Consider the following 21,453-nt stretch of genomic DNA (forward strand, 5'->3'; position numbering starts at 1 on the left):
AGACAACACAGAAATATAAAGGATCATAAGAGACTACTATCAACAATTATATGCCAATAAAATGGACAACGTGGAAGAAATGGACAAATTCTTAGAAAAGTACAACTTAATAGAAAATCTTAACAGACCCATCACAAGCACGGAAATTGAAACTGTAATCAAAAATCTTCCAGCAAACAAAAGCCCAGGTTCAGACGGCTTCACAGCTGAATTCTACCAAAAATTTAGAGAAGAGCTAACACCTATCCTACTCAAACTCATCCAGAAAATTGCAGAGGAAGGTAAACTTCCAAACTCATTCTATGAGGCCACCATCACCCTAATACCAAAACCTGACAAAGATCCCACGAAAAAAGAAAACTACAGGCCAATATCACTGATGAACATAGATGCAAAAATCCTTCACAAAATTCTAGCAATCAGAATCCAACAACACATTAAAAAGATCATACACCATGACCAAGTGGGTTTTATCCCAGGGATGCAAGGATTCTTCAATATCCGCAAATCAATGTAATACACCACATTAACAAATAGAAAAATAAAAACCACATGATTATCTCAATAGATGCAGAGAAAGCCTTTGACAAAATTCAACACCCATTTATGATAAAAACTCTCCAGAAAGCAGGAACAGAAGGAACATACCTCAACATAATAAAAGCTATATATGACAAACCCACAGCAAACATTATCCTCAATGGTGAAAAATTGAAAGCATTTCCTCTGAAGTCAGGAACAAGACAAGGGTGCCCACTTTCACCATTACTATTCAACATAGTTTTGTTAGTTTTGGCCACAGCAATCAGAGCAGAAAAAGAAATAAAAGGAATCCAAATTGGAAAAGAAGAAGTAAAACTCTTACTATTTGCAGATGACATGATCCCCTACATAGAAAACCCTAAAGACTCCACCAGAAAATTACTAGAACTAATCAATGACTATAGTAAAGTTTCAGGATATAAAATCAACACACAGAAATCCCTTGCATTCCTATATACCAATAATGAGAAAACAGAAAGAGAAATTAAGGAAACAATTCCATTCACCATTGCAATGGAAAGAATAAAATATTTAGAAATATATCTACGTAAAGAAACTAAAGACCTATATATATAAAACTATAAAACGCTGGTGAAAGAAATCAAAGAGGACACTAATAGATGGAGAAATATACCATGTTCATGGATTGGAAGAATCAATATAGTGAAAATGAGTATACTATCCAAGCAGTTTATAGATTCAGTGCAATCCCTATCAAGCTACCAACGGTATTCTTCACAGAGCTAGAACAAATAATTTCACAATTTGTATGGAAATACAAAAAACCTCGAATAGCCAAAGCGATCCTGAGAAAGAAGAATGGAACTGGAGGAATCAACCTACCTGACTTCAGGCTCTACTACAAAGCCACAGTTATCAAGACAGTATGGTACTGGCACAAAGACAGAAATATAGATCAATGGAACAAAATAGAAAGCCCAGAGATAAATCCATGCACATATGGACACCTTATCTTTGACAAAGGAGGCAAGAATATACAATGGATTAAAGACAATCTCTTTAACAACTGGTGCTGGGAAATCTGGTCCACCACTTGTAAAAGAATGAAACTAGAACACTTTCCAACACTATACCCAAAAATAAACTCAAAATGGATTAAAGATCTAAACGTAAGACCAGGAACTATAAAACTCCTAGAGGAGAACATAGGCAAAACACTCTCTGAAATACATCACAGCAGGATCCTCTATGACCCACCTCCCAGAATAATGGAAATAAAAGCAAAAATAAACAAATGGGACATAATTAAAATTAAAAGCTTCTGCACATCAAAGGAAACTCTTAGCAGGGTGAAAAGGCAGCCTTCAGAATGGGTGAAAATAATAGCAAATGAGGCAACTGACAAACAACTAATCTCAAAAATATACAAGCAACTCCTACAGCTCAACTCCAGAAAAATAAATGACCCAATCAAAAAATGGGCCAAAGAACTAAATAGACATTTCTCCAAAGAAGACATACAGATGGCTAACAAACACATGAAAAGATGCTCAACATCACTCATTATCAGAGAAATGCAAATCAAAACCACTATGAGGTACCATTTCACGCCAGCCAGAATGGCTGCGATCCAAAAGTCTACAAGCAATAAATGCTGGAGAGGGTGTGGAGAAAAGGGAACCCTCTTACACTGTTGGTGGGAATGCAAACTAGTACAGCCACTATGGAGAACAGTGTGGAGATTCCTTAAAAAACTGGAAATAGAACTGCCTTATGATCCAGCAATCCCACTGCTGGGCATACACACTGAGGAAACCAGAAGGGAAAGAGACACGTGTACCCCAATGTTCATCGCAGCACTGTTTATAATAGCCAGGACATGGAAGCAACCTAGATGTCCATCAGCAGATGAATGGATAAGAAAGCAGTGGTACATATACACAATGGAGTATTACTCAGCCATTAAAAAGAATACATTTGAATCAGTTCTAATGAGGTGGATGAAACTGGAGCCTATTATACAAAGTGAAGTAAGCCAGAAAGAAAAACACCAACACAGTATACTAACGCATATACATGGAATTTAGAAAGATGATGACAATAACCCTGTATACGAGACAGCAAAAGAGACACTGATGTATAGTACAGTCTTATGGACTCTGTTGGAGAGGGAGAGGGTGGGAAGATGTGGGTGAATCGCATTGAAACATGTATAATATCATGTATGAAACGAGTTGCCAGTCCAGGTTCGATGCATGATACTGGATGCTTGGGGCTGGTGCACTGGGATGACCCAGAGGGATGGTATGGGGAGGGAGGAGGGAGGAGGGTTCAGGATGGGGAACACATGTAAAGCTGTGGCGGATTCATTTCGATATTTGGCAAAACTAATACAATACTGTAAAGTTTAAAAATAAAATAAAATTAAAAAAACAACAAACAAACAAACACAAATAGTATCCCTAAAAGAAACCTAGAAATACTGTTTATTTATAGCATTGTTTTATGACATCAGAATTGCATTCTATGCATATGTATAAATAACAGAAGTTGGATCATTAAGTTTATAATGGGATTCCAGCCAAAACTGTTACTCTAATTCTTTTTCAAGATCAACAAATACATACTGGTTTGGCAGAAAAAAACTGAATGTACTTTGTGGCCTATTCAATGTTTTATTCTTTTGGGCTTTATAATATGGCTAAACATGACACTCTTAAATATTCTTTTGTCATTGGGAATTTTTAGTTGTATTCCATTCTTTCACTGTTGTATTCCATTAGTTGTATTCCATTCTTTCACAAGCATTGTTTATTTCCAGAATTTACTTTAATGTTGTCTTTGTGGTTTGACTGCAATGTCTAAGTATATGGATATTTTAAAAGTATTTAAAGTGAATGCACTTCACTTATTCATTTTAACTTTTTGCTTTATTTTAATCTTTCTACTGTAGGTCTTTGTTGGTTATCTATTTTAAATATAGTGGTGTGTACATGTCAATCCCATCTGTCCATTGACTGATGAATGGATAAAGGTGAAGTGGAATATACATTCAATGGAATATTACCCAGCCTTTCAAAAGAATGAAATAATGCCATTTGCAGCAAAATGGATGGATCTGGAGATTATCATACTGAGTGAAATAAGTCAGCAAGACAAATATTACATAATGTCTCATACAGCCTATAAAAAGATGCGAATGAACTTTTTTACAAAACAGAAAGAAACTCACAGACTTAGAGAATGAATTTATGGTATTCAGAGGGGGGAAGTAAGGGGGAGGAATAGATGGGGAGCTTGGGATTGTCATTTTAACTTTTTATTGTAGAAAATGTCAAACATTCAGAGAAGTAGAGTTGGTAGTGTAATAGACCCTTATGTACCTGTCATCCAGCTTTGATATCAATGCTTTGCGAATATTGTGCCTATATCTACCATTCCTTTTTTTTCCTGGAAAATTTTAAAGAAAATTTTAGACATTGTGTATATATTGTGCAGGCAGATTCTTTACTACTGCACCACCTAGGGAGCCCATATTGTGCTGTATAAATGATGTAATCTTGTATTCCCAGGGCAAATGTTTATTATGCTTTCAAATTTATGAAGACATTTTTATCCACCACGCCATGGTGATATGCCCCACAATTATCAAGGTAGTACAAAAACACAAATTAATAGAACATTCTGAAAAATAAGGCATTAAAAGGGGAAAAAGTGCATAGGGCCAGTTTCTATTCTCTTACTTATGATGATGATACTGGTGTTACTGATGGGGAGAGAACTGAAGATGGTAATTTGTAAGGTGACTCTGATGACAAAAAGATGATATTGACTAAAGCTGATGGTGATGATCTTCATTATTAAACTAGTGATAGAAATGGCAATAGTGATCAAAATGTTGGTAATGACAGGAATAGATCATGTCTCAATAGTATTATCTTTACAAGGCAACTTAAAGAGCAGCTCATCCAATCAACTCTTAAGAATATTATATATATATATATATATATATATATAATATACTTAATTATATATTATAATGTAATGTATATTATACTCCTTTGACATATTACTGATATAATGTTTTGAGATAATGATATAGTTAGTAAATAATATATATACCTATAGCTGGAATACATATACAAGCTTGCACCTAGAGTGGGACCTAGAAGCTACTTCTCCAAATTTCTATGTAGTGTTATATCCAATGTACCATATCATGCTCTGTGACATGTGAAAGCCTTGGTGTTAACTGCTCACTTTATCAGTGTGGTGGTGAAGAGTGTGATTTTTTTTCCCCCCCAAAACACTTGTTTCTGGAATTATTCCTAATGCCATGAACTCTCTATGCCCAAATCCTTTTCAGGGATCTCTTCACATCCTTATTTCTTAGACTATAAATGAAAGGATTGAGAATGGGGGTTACCAGGGCATACATGACAGCAGCACCCAGCTCCCCAGAGGCATGAGAAGCTGACGGGGACTTCAAGTAGGCGGCAAAGATCAGCTGTAGAAGAGGATGACCATGGAGAGGTGGGAGCTGCATGTGGCCAGGGCTTTCTTTTTGCCATGTGCTGATGGGCTCCAAGCTACAGCAAGGAAAATATGGGCATAGGAGCTTATGATGCAGAGGAGAGGGCTGATTCCTAAGAGTCCTGTCAGAACCATTGTCAGGTCCTCATTGAGGTGGGTATCAGAGCAGGCAAGTCTAAAGAGTGGTCTGAAATCACAGAAAAAGTGGGGAATTTCTTGATTACTATAGAATGAGAGCTGGGATAGCAACAGGGCATGGACAAGAGAGATAGAGTGGGGCACTCCCCATGACCCACCCAGTAGCAGTGCACATCTGCAAGGAGTCATTAGGAGTGCATAGTGCAGGGGATGGCAGATGGCAGCGTAACAGTCAATAGCCATGGCAGTCAAAAGCAGGTTGTCCATATCAGCAAAAACTGTGAAGAAGTATAACTGGGCCAGGCACTCAGAGAAGGAGATCAGTCCATTACTGGTCCACAAAGTCTCCAGCATTTTATGGGCTGTGGTGGTAGTGAAGCAGAGGTCAACCAGGGAGAGCTGGCTGAGGAAGAAGTACATGAGGGTGTGGAGGTGGATGTCAGCGCCAATAGCCAGCAGCAGTAGCGAGTTTCCTAAGAGACTCAGCAAGTAGAGGGCCAGGAAGAGACCAAAGAGGAGCTGTGGTTTGTCTGGGTCACTGGACAGTCCTGAGAGGACAAAGTCAGGGTTCTTACTGCAGTTCATTTCAGGTCTTGATGGGTTACAAGAATCAGCATGAAGAGGATTCACTACAGTTAGCTACCGAAGTGTATTGTAGCTAACCTCGATGGTTCTTTTTTCAGTTTGTTTCCTTATACCACAAATATGAGGAATGAAGAAAAGAAACTCAATCAGCAATGAAAGGGACAGAATTCGCACTTTCTGAAGATGATCTAAGTGAGGAGGCACAAAGATGAGGGAATGAAGGGAACACTGGGAGCTTCCTGGAGGTTTTTTAAGGGTGAAAGAGCTCTCTTAGTCTTCATATTATTGGATGGCATAGGTACTTTTTTATGAATCACTTTTTATTACAAGAACATGAGCCTACTAAGGCAAAGACTGCATCTCAGTACTTAGCTTAGTGCTTGGCACATCATAGGAGCTTGGTGAACGCTCTTACCCATCTACACAGTCACTACTCTAGTTTAAGTTATTGTTAATGGGAGTCCTGCTAACTTCTGAGCTGCTTGAATAGTCCCACTCTTGCCTCATTCAATATATTCTCCACGCTGCCACCAGAGTGATATTTTCAAAAAAGAAACTCTGATCATGTCTGTTATTTGCTTAAAAACAGATGTCCAGAGAAGCATTGGGCTTGTGAAGGAACAAAAATCCCCACCCTATCTAACAAAGCTCAATCTGTCTTGACCTCGTGATGTCTCAGCAGCTTCATCTTACACTACAGTCCCCTCATTCTCTGCTTGCTAGCCACTCTGGCTGCCTTGCATTTCTTCCTGTGCACTATTTCCCTTTGCTTCATTCTGAGTCAACTCCTGTTCATCCTTTCACAGCCTCAGATCAATTAGTGACTTTCTTAGGAAAGTTTTCCCTTGCCTCTTTGATTAAGTCAAACCTACTTTTCATATGCTACCACATGTAGCACCTTCATAGAATTGCTATAGGTGTCATATGGACAATGTTGTTCATGTTAATTTTGTTAAAATATTTATTTAAGTTATTTAGTTAGTGTTGGACTCCCTCACGGGGCCATAAAGTGCATTAAGGCAAATACTGTGTCTGGTTTTATTCTCCTTTGTGTCCCCAGTGTCGACATCCATAAAGCAGTGCTTGTCACAAGATGAATAACAAAGTAATTAATTGATAGTGAGGACAGGAGAGGATCATATGCTTTCTTCCGCAAGTGCTGAAATGTTCTTCCTTCCATGTCAACATTTTATGAATAAAAGTTTTTTCCTCCAAATATTCTCCTAATAAGACTGGAATCACTGATTCATCTTTTATTTCAACCCTAAAATCTATATTAGTAGTATAACACTTTTTTTTTAACTAAAAAATTATCCTCATTTTTGTCTTTTTCTCAATTTTTTCACAGTTACCATCTTTGTACTTTCAACAACTCACTCCCAGTTACTTCCTCAGCAGCTTTACTGGCTTTATTGATTCCAAAAAACGTACAGCTTTATGGTTTTGGCCTGACGCTCCCTTGCTCAAATATCTCAAATATCTTATTTTCTAACGCATCACTTCCCAGGTGGTACTAATTGTAAAGAACCCACCTGTCAATGCAGGAGACATAAGAGATGCTGGTTCCATCGCTGGGTTGGAAAGATCCCCTGGACAAGGAAATGGCAACCTACTCTGGTATTCTTGCCTGGGAAATTCCATGGATGGAGGAGCCTGGAAGGCTATAGTCCATGGAGTCACAAAAAGTAGGACAAGACTGAGCAACTGAGCGTGCACACAAAATGCATCACTTCTACCTATCAGTCTCTGGTTATTGAGAACTTCTATCTTTGTACCCACTTACCAATAAACATGATTTTCTACTTTTTATCACTATTTAGTCTCCTTGAGCTGATCATGTCACAACTCCATGAATATTCTCACTTATGCTTTCACACACTGATATATATACAGGATAATCTAGTACTTAATTGAATATTATCTTAAGATGTTTTCTAATGTTTACGACATACAGATTTTCTTGTATCAATTATATTATAAATACACTGAGAGTAGAATCATATATATATTTTTAATTTCTTTAAACCAACAGTCAAGAAGTTGAGCGCATGTTCTCTCTGACCATACCTCTCACATTTTTACATCCTTTACCAGGTTGAATCTTCCTGATACTTTTGCTTGAATAACATTTCTGCTTTTATATCCACCTCCTGATAATTCACCTGAGAAATAATCATTCGCATTGGATCTCAGATAGACCAGGAGTGGTTGAAAACTGAGGTTATCAGAATCATATTTCAGCATTGAAAATATATGAGGTCCTAACTATCTAAAATTGTGAAGTCCTAACAGTCTAAAATCTCAGCCTCAGATGGACAATACCCTAATATCCTACTGTTTCCCCTCAGCCTTCCTCAGCTACTCTTCCACTTTCCCACTCTTTATGACAGATCCTTCAAAAAGCTACTTGTCTCCATCACGCATTGTCCATTACTCTCCAGATTTGTTATTTTACCTTCCATGCTTTTTATAAACCGTCTTTAGTCAAGCTGTTCACCTGAAATTATCACAAACATTGTTAATTGGCTATACCCTAAAACAAAATGAAAAGTTAACAAGTTATCTGTTTATAGATATTTGAGGTCTGAAACTAGAAATAAAAGAAGAGGTCCAAAAATGAATAATAAGAAAGAGGAGGAGTCAGACATGGAGACTAAGGAGCCATCAGTGAGATCACTACATACCTAGGAGACTGTGAGGATGTCCAGCAAAAAAAAAAAAAAAAAAGAAAGCCAGCACAAAACAGTATTTAAAGTAAGAGCAGTCAGCTGGGATAAGTCTTGTTGAGACATCAAGTAACTTAAGGACTGAAAATTGAATTTTGACATCAATGAGAGTGATTTCAATGGTATCTTAAGAGCAATAGCCTGACTTAAGAGGGTCATTAATGTACATGTATCCGTTCTTCCCCAAACTCCTCTCCCATCTAGGCTGCCACATAACACTGAGCAGAGTTCTATGTGCTATACAGTAGGTCCTTGTCAATTATCCATTTTAAATACAGCAGTGTATACACGTCCATCCCAAACTCTTTAACTATCCCTCCCCTCCAGCAACTGTGTTTGTTCTCTAAGTTTGTGAGTCTATTTCTGTCATAACTAGATAACTTTTAAATTATATCTTCCAATCCATCTTCTTTTCTAAACTCTAGAGTTGTATATTTAACTTCCTATTAGATATGTCCTTATGAATGTCTGTCAAACGTTTTACTGTCTAAGACATTTCCTACAGCTCAACTGATTTACATATGGATTTAGAAACAGATACAGATGTAGACTTCAAGCACAGAACTTTCATTCACTATGTTCCGCTCTGAAGTCTGAGCCTGTTACTCTATTTGTCAAATGCTACCTTCCACACTTACCTACTGGCGTTCATAATCTTCAACCCATGAGTTGATCTATGTATTCTATCATTTGATATATGTCTTCTACCCAGTGCTCTTATTAAGCAAGTGGGATAGTCCAGAGATCCCAGAATCCTTTGCCTACATTGGTGAGGTGATGTTCATAGCTAGCAAAGATGTAGCTCAGGAGCTGAGTATTAACAATATTCATGTCTCTTGGGATTGGAAAGGGTAGGTTAGAATTAGGAATCTTTCTTGTCCTTGGAGACTATTCCCAGAGTTACTCATTAATGGCAAATCTTGAGGAATTTTCCATAGAAAAAGTTGGGTATAAATGCTGCCGAGGAATAAAGTCAATAATTAACAGAGGTCTGTTATTAAGAATAACTTGGAAGTAAAATCAGAAAGATTATCTAAAACTCACAGTTTCTCTCTGGTTACTGCTCTGCTTCCTTAAGTCAGATTATTTTGAAGAGGTGAACATATGACCATAACATTTCATAACCCTTAAGATTTATATATATATGCATATATATATATTTTGAGCAATCTTTTTTCTGTCTTTTGTATAAATAGATTGAGAGAGTGAAATATTAAGACTGTGCATATGTCATCTACCTTTGGATATCTGACAAGCATCTCAATTTTAATTCTACCTAAATGAGAACATCCCGACCTCTTAACTTATGGCATCTAGTCCCATCACTTAATGGGAAATAGATGGATAAACAGTGGAAACAGTGGCAGACTTTATTTTTGGGGGCTCCAAAATCACTGCAGATGGTGACTGCAGCCATGAAATTAAAAGACGCTTACTCCTTGGAAGGAAAGTTATGACCAACCTAGATAGCATATTCAAAAGCAGAGACATTACTTTGCCAACAAAGGTCTGTCTAGTCAAGGCTTTGCTTATTCCAGTAGTCATGTATGGATGTGAGAGTTGGACTGTGAAGAAAGCTGAGCACCAAAGAATTGATGCTTTTGAACTGTGGTGTTGGAGAAGACTCTTGAGAGTCCTTTGGGCTGCAAGGGGCTCCAACCAGTCCAATCTGAAGATCAGCCCCTGGATTTCTTTGGAAGGAATGATGCTAAAGCTGAAACTCCAGTACTTTGGCCACCTCATGGGAAGAGTTGACTCATTGGAAAAGACTCTGATGCTGGGAGGGATTGGGGGCAGGAGGAGAAGGGGATGACAGAGGATGAGATGGCTGGATGGCATCACCTACTCGATGGATGTGAGTCTGAGTGAACTCTGGGAGTTGGTGATGGACAGGGAGGCCTGGTGTGCTGCGATTCATGGGGTTGCGAAGAGTCGGACATGACTGAGCGACTGAACTGAACTGAGTCTGATATTTACAATTTTAATAACAAGTTTTGTGGTATATCATTTCTTGAGTTCATAAAGGAATCACATTCAGTCATTAAAGACTATCAATATGGAGCTATAAACAAGTAGAAGTTCATTTTTCTCTAATGTAAATTAAGTTCAGGTAGGTAGTCTGGTGAGGATGTGGTGGGTCATTATAGAGTAAAACTCTCTCTGTCCTTAGCATATGATTTTATCCTCAAGGTCAACTGTTGGAGCTGTATTAGTTTTGGTAATCATGCTATTTTCCTGGAGAAAATTTTCCACATCTAATTGTCTAGAACTTAATCCCTAATTTCTGGATACTCTCTTTGGTTTCATTGATCTATGCAGCCATTTTTATGCCACTATCATATTGCTTTGACTACTATAGGTTTGTAATATTTGAAATCGGGCAGAGTAATATGTCCAGCTTTGTTGTTCTTTCTCAAGATTGCTCAAACCTAAGCTTTCAGCGTGATTCTCCCCTGACCTGGGGGAGAGTCAGTGCAGTCAGCAGGTAGCCATTTCTCTTACCCTTCTAATGCAGTTTGCCTTGGTCTCTGTGGTGCTTTGGCCTCAATTCTGTAATTTTCTCAGTGATGTCTTATCCATGAATACTTGTTAGTTGTTCTTTTTGTGAGAGGGAGTAAAGTTGGGAACAATTTATGTTGCCATCTTGGTGAGATCACTCTTCTATAGTAATTTGAAATACTTCTATCTTTTAGTATTAAAGTGACTGAATCACCATTACAATATTAGAGTATTCAGAATTTGATTATATTTTTTCCACTAGAATCTACTATTTATGGGACAAAATAGTAGATCTTTGCAAAGATCTGTGCAACACATCACAAACATCATTTCAATTGTTTCTCAAGGTAAGTATCACATCCATGTGTTACAGAGAAAACAAAAGTTTCAGAAAAAATAAGCCATTTGCTCATGATTACATTGTTAGGAATAACTGAACCATAATTAGATCCTAATCTGACCCTAGCCAGCCCAATAGCAAGGAAAAGAAATGAAAGTTTTAAATTTTGGACATTAAGAAATAAAGCTCTTTATTCACAGATAACAATGTAAAATAGAAATTTAAAAGAATCTATAAAGATTTATTAGAAAGTATATGTTTATAGGGAAGATCAATGAATATAAGGTTAATGTACAAAAATCTATTGGATTTCTATATACTGATACCAAAAATTAGACAATTAAATTTTTACAATTACAACTTAAAATATCATCAAATACATAGAGATAAATCAAATAAAAGATGTCTGAAACTACTATGTTCAAAATTATACACCATTTCTGACAGAATTTTTAAAAACCTAAAGAAGTGCAGAAAAATACCCTGTTCATAAATTACCCTGTTTATATAAATTAGAAGATGCAAACTTTTAAAGAAGATTGTTCAGTTTGATCTATGGATTCAATGTACTTCAGTCAACATCTTTTTTTTTTTTTAATTAAAAGCTTGTTTCTAAAACATGTGGATGAGCAAAAGACTTGGAATAGACCATAAGATCTGAAGGAGCAGAGTAGGAAAACTTACAGACTTAATATAAAAAACTTTATAGCTGCAATAATTAATAGAGCTTAATAGAATAAGCATAAATACATAAATCAATTGAACAGATGAGAGACCGCCATACATATACAATTATTAAACTTTTTACAAAGGCACCAACTGCAATTCTTTGGGGGGAAAAGTTTGTTTCCAATTAATTATTGTAGTGAATTGGATATCAATGAGTAAAGTGAGCAATGACATCCACCTTATGCCATCACAAAAATTGTTTTCCAATGGATTATGGAACTAAATAGAAAAGGTAAAATAATAAAGCTTCTAGAATATAACATTGGTATTTTTAAAACACTTTTTCTGCTTTAAGATTTTTAAAATTTCTGTTTTCATTATTTTATAGGTTCAGAATGATATAACTACATTTATATTCATTTTACTTATACTTGCCAATTTTTGTTGTGCTTCTCAAACCTGATGATCTACATTTCTATGAATTCTGGGAAAAAAGCCTTTAAAGTTATTTCTCTGAATATTCCCTGTCACACATTCCCTCAATTGCATGGAAAGTAGATCTTTCTGGAACCATTATTAGACAGATATTGAATTTTTTTGGTATCTTTTATGAAAACTAAGCTTTTTCTCATGCTTAAAAAATTTTTTTTTTCTCATTCTGTGAGAAATTCTTGGATCCATCAGCTAGCTTCTGTCTTTTCTTGCATTATATCTGCTGCTTATAGCATCCATTCTTTTACATTTTGGTCACTATATATTATATTGACATGATTTTTTTGTTTGTTTATTTCTCAAATGTGCCTTTTAAAAACATATTAGTTTAATTGTGCTTGTATTTATTCCTATAAGCATTTTATGAGTCGCTTATTGTTTGTATTTTTTCATCTTATCACTCACATGAAAGACAAGGATGCAACACAAATGACATAACCAGACTTGTCCCTGGTGACCGTGTGTACTACCCACTGAAGCCCTGTAAGATTAATAGGACATTAGGTGGACCCTTAAACAGACAGAAAACATTGAGGGCCAGGTGGTTCTCTTATGTGCTTACGTACTATATAATATTCCAAACTTGATTGTAACTCAGAAAAAAGAATGAGTTGTCCTTTTCTGTGACAGAAATAAGCCAGAAAGCAATGTACAGATGCCTTTACAATCACTGTCCTCAAAGAAAAAGAACATATGACAAAGATGAATGACATATGATGAAGACAACAATAAGAACATAAGAGATTAGAAGCACAGTAAACAATGGAATAAAAATTAGACCAAATTTTGAAGGAATTACCTTATTACTGAAGAGGGACCCTTGAGCAGAAACAAAACCAAAGTCTGTCTATACATTATTTAATAAGAGTCTTGACTAAAGCAAAGGGACCTGGAAAAATTAAAAGTGAAGGAAAAGACAGATGTGTACCAAGCAAAGAAAACACAGGAGATAATAATAACCTGAGATAAAGTATGAGTCAAAGTGAAAATAAAAAAATTAAACAGGAAGACCAAAAGAGGAAAAAAAAATGAGTCAGAAAGGATAATTAAGTTGGAGTCTTCAGAGTTAAAAAAATTTATATTTTCACCATACTTGGCATTGTACAGTGAGATTTAAATCTACTGTATTTACAAGAATAGTTTTTAGATAACTCTATGTATATGTTATTATTGCTCAGAGACATTCCATTGGTATGACTTTCCTTATAATGAGTTATTCTTAAGCTTTAAGTTCTTGATTGACTCTGCCATATTTTTCCAATATATTTTGATTTGTTTCTCAGTGAGGAATGAATAGATGTGACTCAGCAAAAGAGGTAGGCTCTTCTTTTCTTGAAAACTTTATTAGAGCTGCCTTCATGGCTTTGTTTCTCAGGCTTTAGATCATCAGATTAAGTGTTGGAAGCAAAATATTATAAAAAAACAATATCAAAATAGTAGGCTTCCCTCATAGCTCAGTTGGTCAAGAATTTGCCTGCAATGAAGGAGAATGGTTCAATTCCTGAGTCAGAAAGCTCTGCTGGAGAAGGGATAGGCTACTCGCTCCAATATTCTTGGGCTTCCCTTGTGGCTCAGTTGGTAAAGAATCAGATGCCTGCAATGTGGGAGATCTGGGTTCGATCCTTGGATTGGGAAGATCCCTGGAGAAAGAAAGGCTATTCACTCCAGTTTTCAGGCCTAGAGAACTCCAATGACTGCATTAGTCCATGGGGTCACAAAGAGAGAGACATGACTGAGTGACTTTCACTTTCAAGTAAAGTCTAATGCAGTTGGAGAGTCAATATGTGGCTTTAGAAACTCAATACAATATTGTAAAGTAATTAACCTCCAATTAAAATAAATACATTTATTTAAAAAAAAAGAAACTCAAAGGACACCAGTAGAGACAAACAATATGATGATAGCTGGTGGAGGGGGCAGGTGGAAAAGGCCTTTGCTCTGCCCTCAGCAGACGGGATCCTCAACACAGCAGAGAATGTGTGTGCATGTGTGTGCATGTGTGTGTGTGTGCGTGTGTGTGTGAGTGGGTGAATCAAATGGAAATGAAGCAAAGAAATGCCATCAAGGACAGGAAGCCAGTAACCCCAAGCTCACTGACATACTCATTGGAACAAGTGACTTTTAGGAGCTGGGAGATATCACAGAGAGTTTGTAAATGATATTGGCACCATAGAAGTGATGGAGAAAGTAGCAGATGTATGCATAACTTCAAAGATGACCCCACTGATCCAAATGGCCAAGATTTCTTGAATACAGATGTTGACATTCATGATGATTTCAGAGCGCAGAGGAAGGTAGACAGACAGCCACATAGTGATCATAAGGCATCACTGTGAGCATAGCCATCTCAGCAGAACCACAGAGAGTGAAAGCACAACACTGCAAATGCATTCCCAGAGGGGAATATTGCTACTGTGCAGAGTCAAGTTGCAACTGAACCTTGGTCCAGTCACAGAAATATAACACAGGTCCAAGAAGGAGAGATGTTTCAGGAAGAAATATACAGGTAAACAGAGACTGCCATCCATGGAAGTTGCAGTGCTAATGAACATGTTACCAGTTAAAGCCACTAAGTATAAGGCCAAGAACAGAGATGTGAAAGAATATAATTATTTATTTATTCTTAATATTTCTCTTATATTACATCATGTCACACTGCTTTACAGTTTGTTGAAATAAGGATAGACGGTAAAAGCAAAACAAAAGATTAGAAAAAATTCTGTAGATCAACATTTTCCATGACTAGAAGTTGAGAAAAAAAAAAATAAACCACAAATAAGATAGAAGATATTCTTGAGATGTCTTTTCAAGCTGCCTCCATTTTTAATAACACTTCATAGTAATTGAGAGTTTGACCATTGTGTTCTAAAAATATTGAAATTATTTGAAGTTAAATTACTGGTTATTTTCTGTTTATTCATGATTTTTTTTAAAATTTTATTTTATTTTTAAACTTTACATAATTGTATTAGTTTTGCCAAATATCAAAATGAATCCGTCACAGGTATACATGTGCTCCCCATCCTGAACCCTCCTCCCTCCTCCCTCCCCATACCATCCCTCTGGGTCGTCCCAGTGCACTAGCCCCAAGCATCCAGTATTGTGCATTGAACCTGGACTGGCATCTCGTTTCATACATGATATTTTACATGTTTCATGCCATTCTCCCAAATCTTCCCACCCTCTCCCTCTCCCACAGATTCCATAAGACTGTTCCATACATCAGCATCACTTTTGCTGTCTCGTACACAGGGTTATTGTTATCATCTTTCTAAATTCCATATATATGCGTTAGTATACTGTATTGGTGTTTTTCCTTCTGGCTTACTTCACTCTGTATAATAGGCTCCAGTTTCATCCACCTCATTAGAACTGATTCAAATGTATTCTTTTTAATGGCTGAGTAATACTCCATTGTGTATATGTACCACTGCTTTCTTATCCATTCATCTGCTGATGGACATCTAGGTTGCTTCCATGTCCTGGCTATTATAAACAGTGCTGCGATGAACATTGGGGTACACGTGTCTCTTTCCCTTCTGGTTTCCTCAGTGTGTATGCCCAGCAGTGGGACTGCTGGATCATAAGGCAGTTCTATTTCCAGTTTTTTAAGGAATCTCCACACTGTTCTCCATAGAGGCTGTACTAGTTTGCATTCCCACCAACAGTGTAAGAGGGTTCCCTTTCCTCCACACCCTCTCCAACATTTATTATTTGTAGACTTTGGGATCACAGCCATTCTGACTGGTGTGAAATGGTACCTCATAGTGGTCTTGATTTGCATTTCTCTGATAATAAGTGATGTTGAGCATCTTTTCATGTGTTTGTTAGCCATCTGTATGTCTTAGTTTTATTTATTATTTTGCCTCCTTGCCTGGATAACAAGAAATCATGACATACCTCTTAAAAATTCCCCTTAACCAAGGAGAAACACCCCAAGACACATATTAATCAAATTAACAAAGATCAAACACAAAGAACAAATATTAAAAGCAGCAAGGGAAAAACAACAAATAACACACAAGGGAATTCCCATAAGGATAACAGCTGATCTTTCAATAGAAACTCTTCAAGCCAGGAGGGAATGGCAAGACATACTTAAAATGATGAAAGAAAATAACCTACAGCCCAGATTATTGTACCCAGCAAGGATCTCATTCAAGTATGAAGGAGAAATCAGAAGCTTTTCAGACAAGCAAAAGCTGAGAGAATTCTGCACCACCAAACCAGCTCTCCAACAAATACTAAAGGATATTCTCTAGACAGGAAACACAAAAATGTTGTATAAACTCGAACCCAAAACAATAAAGTAAATGGCAACGGGATCATACTTATCAGTAATTACCTTAAACGTAAATGGGTTGAGTGCCCCAACCAAAAGACAAAGACTGGCTGAATGGATACAAAAACAAGACCCCTACATATGTTGTCTACAATAGACCCACCTCAAAACAGGGGACACATACAGACTGAAAGTGAAGGGCTGGAAAAAGATTTTCCATGCAAATTGGGACCAAAAGAAAGCAGGAGTCACAATACTCGTATCAGATAAATTAGACTTTAAAACAAAGGCTGTGAAAAGAGACAAAGAAGGTCACTACATAATGATCAAAGTATCAATCCAAGAAGAAGATATAACAATTATAAATATATATCCACCCAACATGGGAGCACCGCAGTATGTAAGACAAATCCTAACAAGTATGAAAGGAGAAATTAACAATAACACAATAATAGTGGGAGACTTTAATACCCCACTCGGATAGATCAACTAAACAGAAAATTAACAAGGAAAAAAAAATACGTATCTATAAAGCTCACTAAAGCAAAGCACAGTAAAATGAGGTATGGCAATAAAAGGCGTTAAAAAAAACAAACAAACAATAAACCAAAAAATACACAATGCATCTGGAAGAATTGCAGAGGTTCATGGTAGCATCAAAAGACTTGAAAGATTCAGAGGTGATGACTCCTATTCTTATCCAATTTAACCCATCTGTTTTTGACCTGGGCAAAAGTCAGGTAGAGAATGACTCCATTTGGAGGATAGAAATTAGTGTTAAATTAATAAACTTGTGTATCAATTGTAAAAAAAAAAAAAAAATTCCCCTTAAATAGTATGTTAAATGGTGACTTATTTAATTTTCTGAGTAATTATGTCCTAGATTAAAACTCTCAAAATCTGAAAGCATAATAATTTTACTTCTCACATTAAAATGTGCTAACCTGGAGGAGTCATTTAGACAGGCTTAAAAAACTGTACATGTTACATGAGCGATAGAGGCAAATTTCTGTAACTAAATCCAGAGAAGAGTTTGTTGAGATATATAGCAAATCTATTTTATCACTGGCATCTCAAAAACAAATTCAGCATTAGACTTCCATGGCTGATGTTTCATTTGTTCACAGTTCATTTCTATTACCTAAGAATGCATTGTTGAACACTAGACAAGCCTTTTGCAGGTACACATGTATAGATTGGCTTCCCAGGTGGCTCTAGTGGTAAAGAACCCTCCTGGCAATGCAAGAGGTGTAAGAGACGTGGATTCAGATTGTGGGTCTGGAAGATCCCCTGGAGGAGGAAATGGCAATCCACTCCAGTATTCTTGCCTGGAAAATCCCATGGACAGAGGAGCCTGGAGGGCTACAGTCCAAAGGGTCACAGAGTCAGACCTGACAGAAGTGATTTAGCATGTACACACATATATATGTATTTATATCTATCTATATATATATGTATTTATGTATTTGATAAACAATTCAAGAAGCAATATAATTTCACATCTCAACTGTCTCATTGATTGTTTATGCTTCAGAAGATACCATAGACTTCTTCAAGTCAGAGTTTCCTTCTGATCACCCTCCTCAATGCCTTCTTCACTTCCTTGTTCCTCAAAGTATAGATCAGTGGATTTAGTACAGGAGTGACCACACTGTACATAATGGCAATGATCTGTTCCTGGTCCATGGAGCTACCTGAGGCAAGACGAATGTAAATGAAAAAAACAGGACCAAATAAAAGAACAACTACCATGAAGTGAGAGGCACAAGTGGACAGTGCTTTATGGAGCATGCTACAAGAATGGGTCTTGAAGAACAGATAAATAATAATGTAGAAATAGGAGAGAAGGGTTAGAAAGAATGAGCCCATGGCAAAAGTCCCTGTGACATTATTGAGCAGCCACTGGTTGAGCTCAGTGTTCCCACAGGCCAGCTTGAGCAATGGCTTAACATCACAGAAGAAGTGATGGATGTGGTTGGAACCACAGAAGTTTAAGTGAGATGTCATTACTGAGTGCAGCAGGGCATGGAAAAAACCAGTGATCCAGATAGTGACAGCCATCTGGGTACAGACCTGATGACTCATGATAAGAGTGTAACGAAGTGGTTTGCAGATAGCCACAAAGCGGTCAAAGGCCATCACGGGCACCAGCATGGCCTCTGTACTACCCAGAAAGTGGAAGAAATGAAGCTGGCTTATGCATCCCAAGAAAGAAATTGCTTTGTGCGTAGAGAGGAAGTTCTCCAGCATCTTTGGCAGAGTCACCGTGGAGTAGCAGATATCTAGACATGACAGGTTGCCCAGGAAAAAATACATAGGAGAATGAAGTCTTGGATCAGAGATGACAACTATCAGGATGGCTCCATTTCCAGCCAAATTGAGAAAGTAAATTGTAAGGAAAACCATGAAGAGAACCGGCTGCAGTACTTGGATGTCTGTCACTCCCAGGAGGAAAAATTCAGTGACGGAAGTTTGATTCAGCATCACCTAAAAGACAAAACAATAATGAAATGCTATCTCCTGTGGGCTTCCCTGGTGGCTCAGCCTGTAAAGAATCCACCTGCAATGCGGGAGACCTGGGTTTGATCCCTGGGTTGGGAAGATTCCCTGGAGAAGAGAACAGCTACCCACTCCAGTATTCTGGCCAGGAGAATTCAAAGAGCCGGACATGACTGAGCCACTTTCACTTTCATCAGAACCAAAGGCCTCCTGCTGAGGATTTTCCTACCTAGACATCATATTCTGAGGGAGAGCATTGTTATTTTAACCATTTACAGCACCAGAAATTGTATAATATTTGGACCATTAACTTCATAAATATTAAGGTTACATGTTGGTAATGAACTGTTTCTTAATCACTTTTTTTCTTCATTAGGTTTATCATTATTATTTTTTCCTTCACCCAGAGATTCAGAGGTTGTTGCCAGCCTAGCATCTTATCTGGCTGTGAACTTCTACATTCTGATACAACTTCCCTTTTGTCATCCCAAGTCAGCTCTAACAGAGGGGAAACTTTCAAGCACTCCCCACTGCTGTCTCTTGACTTAGTAGGAAACCACCTGAAGGGTTTCACTTCAGAAAAAGACAATGAGAGAATAATAAGAGCTAAAGGAATCTGAATAGAGATGTAAACATTAAAGTGCTCCCTATAAAAAGGAAATCATCTGAAGTTTGGAAAATCCCTGAGAGGAGAGACAAAAGATTTTAAGTGACTAAAATAAAAAAGTGAATTAGGGGACATTTCTAGGGATCCTGTGGGATTCTAGGCTTTATAACCAGATAAAGTTTGAGAAATTATCTAACTTTTATTACACCTTTATGAAAGACTGGCTCCAAGGGATTCAGAGTAATTTTCCATAATCAGTCCAGTTCAGTCACTCAGTTGTGTCCAGCTCTTTGCGACCCCATGGACTGCAGCATGCCAGGCCTTCCTGTCCATCACCAACTCCCAAAGTTTACTCAAACTCATGTCCATTGAGTTGGTGATGCCATCCAACTGTCTCATCCTCTGTCATCCCCTTCTCCTCCCACCTTCAATCTTTCCCAGCATCAGGGAAATTAATAATTATTATTAATTTTCCTTAATAGCCAAGTATATTTTGTAAAGTGTTAAACTCTGTGACTCCTGCTTAAGATATAATTGTCACGCCAGATATTATTTTTGGTTCTCTACACAAAACAAAATCGTATCAAAAATTCATTTGGAGAAAAAACCTTTTCCTAACATTATAAAAACAGCAACGAAACTTTCTGAAACAAATGATTTATTTCACTGCATCATAAATGTTTAAAGATTACATATCTACTTTTGAGAATATCTAGAGATATGGCAATAAAATTGTAGGCAGTAAAGAACCTTCATAATCTACAAACACAAGGTTCATTATAAGATAAGAAACAGGTCTAAATCCTTGGCTTGTAAATTTAGTACAGGCAAGAAGACAGATAATATGGACAACTCTCCAGCTTGTCTCCTAGTTCATTTTCCTACCTGGTTGAGTGTTCAAACTCACAGTTAAGAAGGCTTATCAGGTTGACACTCCTGAAAAGTAAATGGTATAAAAATACTTGAAAAATAAAGAGTAGAAACATATTTGACGTGATGGATTACAGTATATGCTCTTCATCTTCTAAAACCTCTTCTTGCTGAAATTCTGCCTGTTTTTATGATCCACAGATCTTTAAACATATCATCCCTAAGAGAGGATGTACCCTGGTGAAGATTATTATAAAAATTAACATGTTACTTTTCTTTCCTTGTAATATAAGAAAATTCTCCTCGGGGAATTCATATCTTGAGTTCCATTTTTGTTGTTGTTCCTATTTTCTTTGCTTGCTGTGTTTCTTTCTTAGTTTTAGAACCACAAACAGTTTGAGAAAATTCACAATGACCTCATGTTTTCTTAAATTACCTTTTATTTCCTGGGACCAGAGGTGTGGATGCATTTTCTTATCTTGGGCACTTTCCTTCAAAAACTCTGTAAGAAATGGAAGGAAATTGAGCAATGACAGTTAAAGAATGAGGGCCAGTGATATCCCATTGATCCCTACAGAAAGATATGTGTATTTCAATACCTTTTAAATATTTTGCTCATTTATTACTGTGGTTCTATGGAAAACAACAACAAAAAAGAGGAATATGGAGAAGTAGTATTGTTTTTGTTTCTTCTAAATCAGATTCTTCA

At 36.9% G+C, this 21,453-nt stretch overlaps 2 protein-coding genes across 2 annotated transcripts; both read right to left on the reverse strand.

Moving 5' to 3' along the window:
* Positions 1-5,007: 5,007 nt before the first annotated feature.
* Positions 5,008-5,760, reverse strand: LOC139178893 (olfactory receptor 1M1-like). Its single transcript, XM_070777699.1, has one exon. The coding sequence runs from the start codon at positions 5,758-5,760 to the stop codon at positions 5,008-5,010; it is 753 nt and encodes a 250-aa protein (XP_070633800.1).
* A 12,565-nt stretch (positions 5,761-18,325) lies between these two features.
* On the reverse strand, positions 18,326-19,252 carry LOC139178894 (olfactory receptor 12D1-like). Its single transcript, XM_070777700.1, has one exon. It carries the CDS (start codon positions 19,250-19,252, stop codon positions 18,326-18,328), a length of 927 nt encoding a protein of 308 aa, XP_070633801.1.
* Positions 19,253-21,453: the final 2,201 nt, after the last annotated feature.

The sequence above is a fragment of the Bos indicus genome, chromosome 23 (assembly GCF_029378745.1).
Source record: "Bos indicus isolate NIAB-ARS_2022 breed Sahiwal x Tharparkar chromosome 23, NIAB-ARS_B.indTharparkar_mat_pri_1.0, whole genome shotgun sequence".
NCBI classification, from domain to species: Eukaryota; Metazoa; Chordata; class Mammalia; order Artiodactyla; family Bovidae; genus Bos; species Bos indicus.

What these genes read in the sequence shown, in the direction of transcription:
- LOC139178893 (XM_070777699.1), bottom strand. Translation starts at nt 5,760, where the DNA reads ATGAACTGCAGTAAGAACCCTGACTTTGTCCTCTCAGGACTGTCCAGT.
- LOC139178894 (XM_070777700.1), bottom strand. Translation starts at nt 19,252, where the DNA reads ATGCTGAATCAAACTTCCGTCACTGAATTTTTCCTCCTGGGAGTGACA.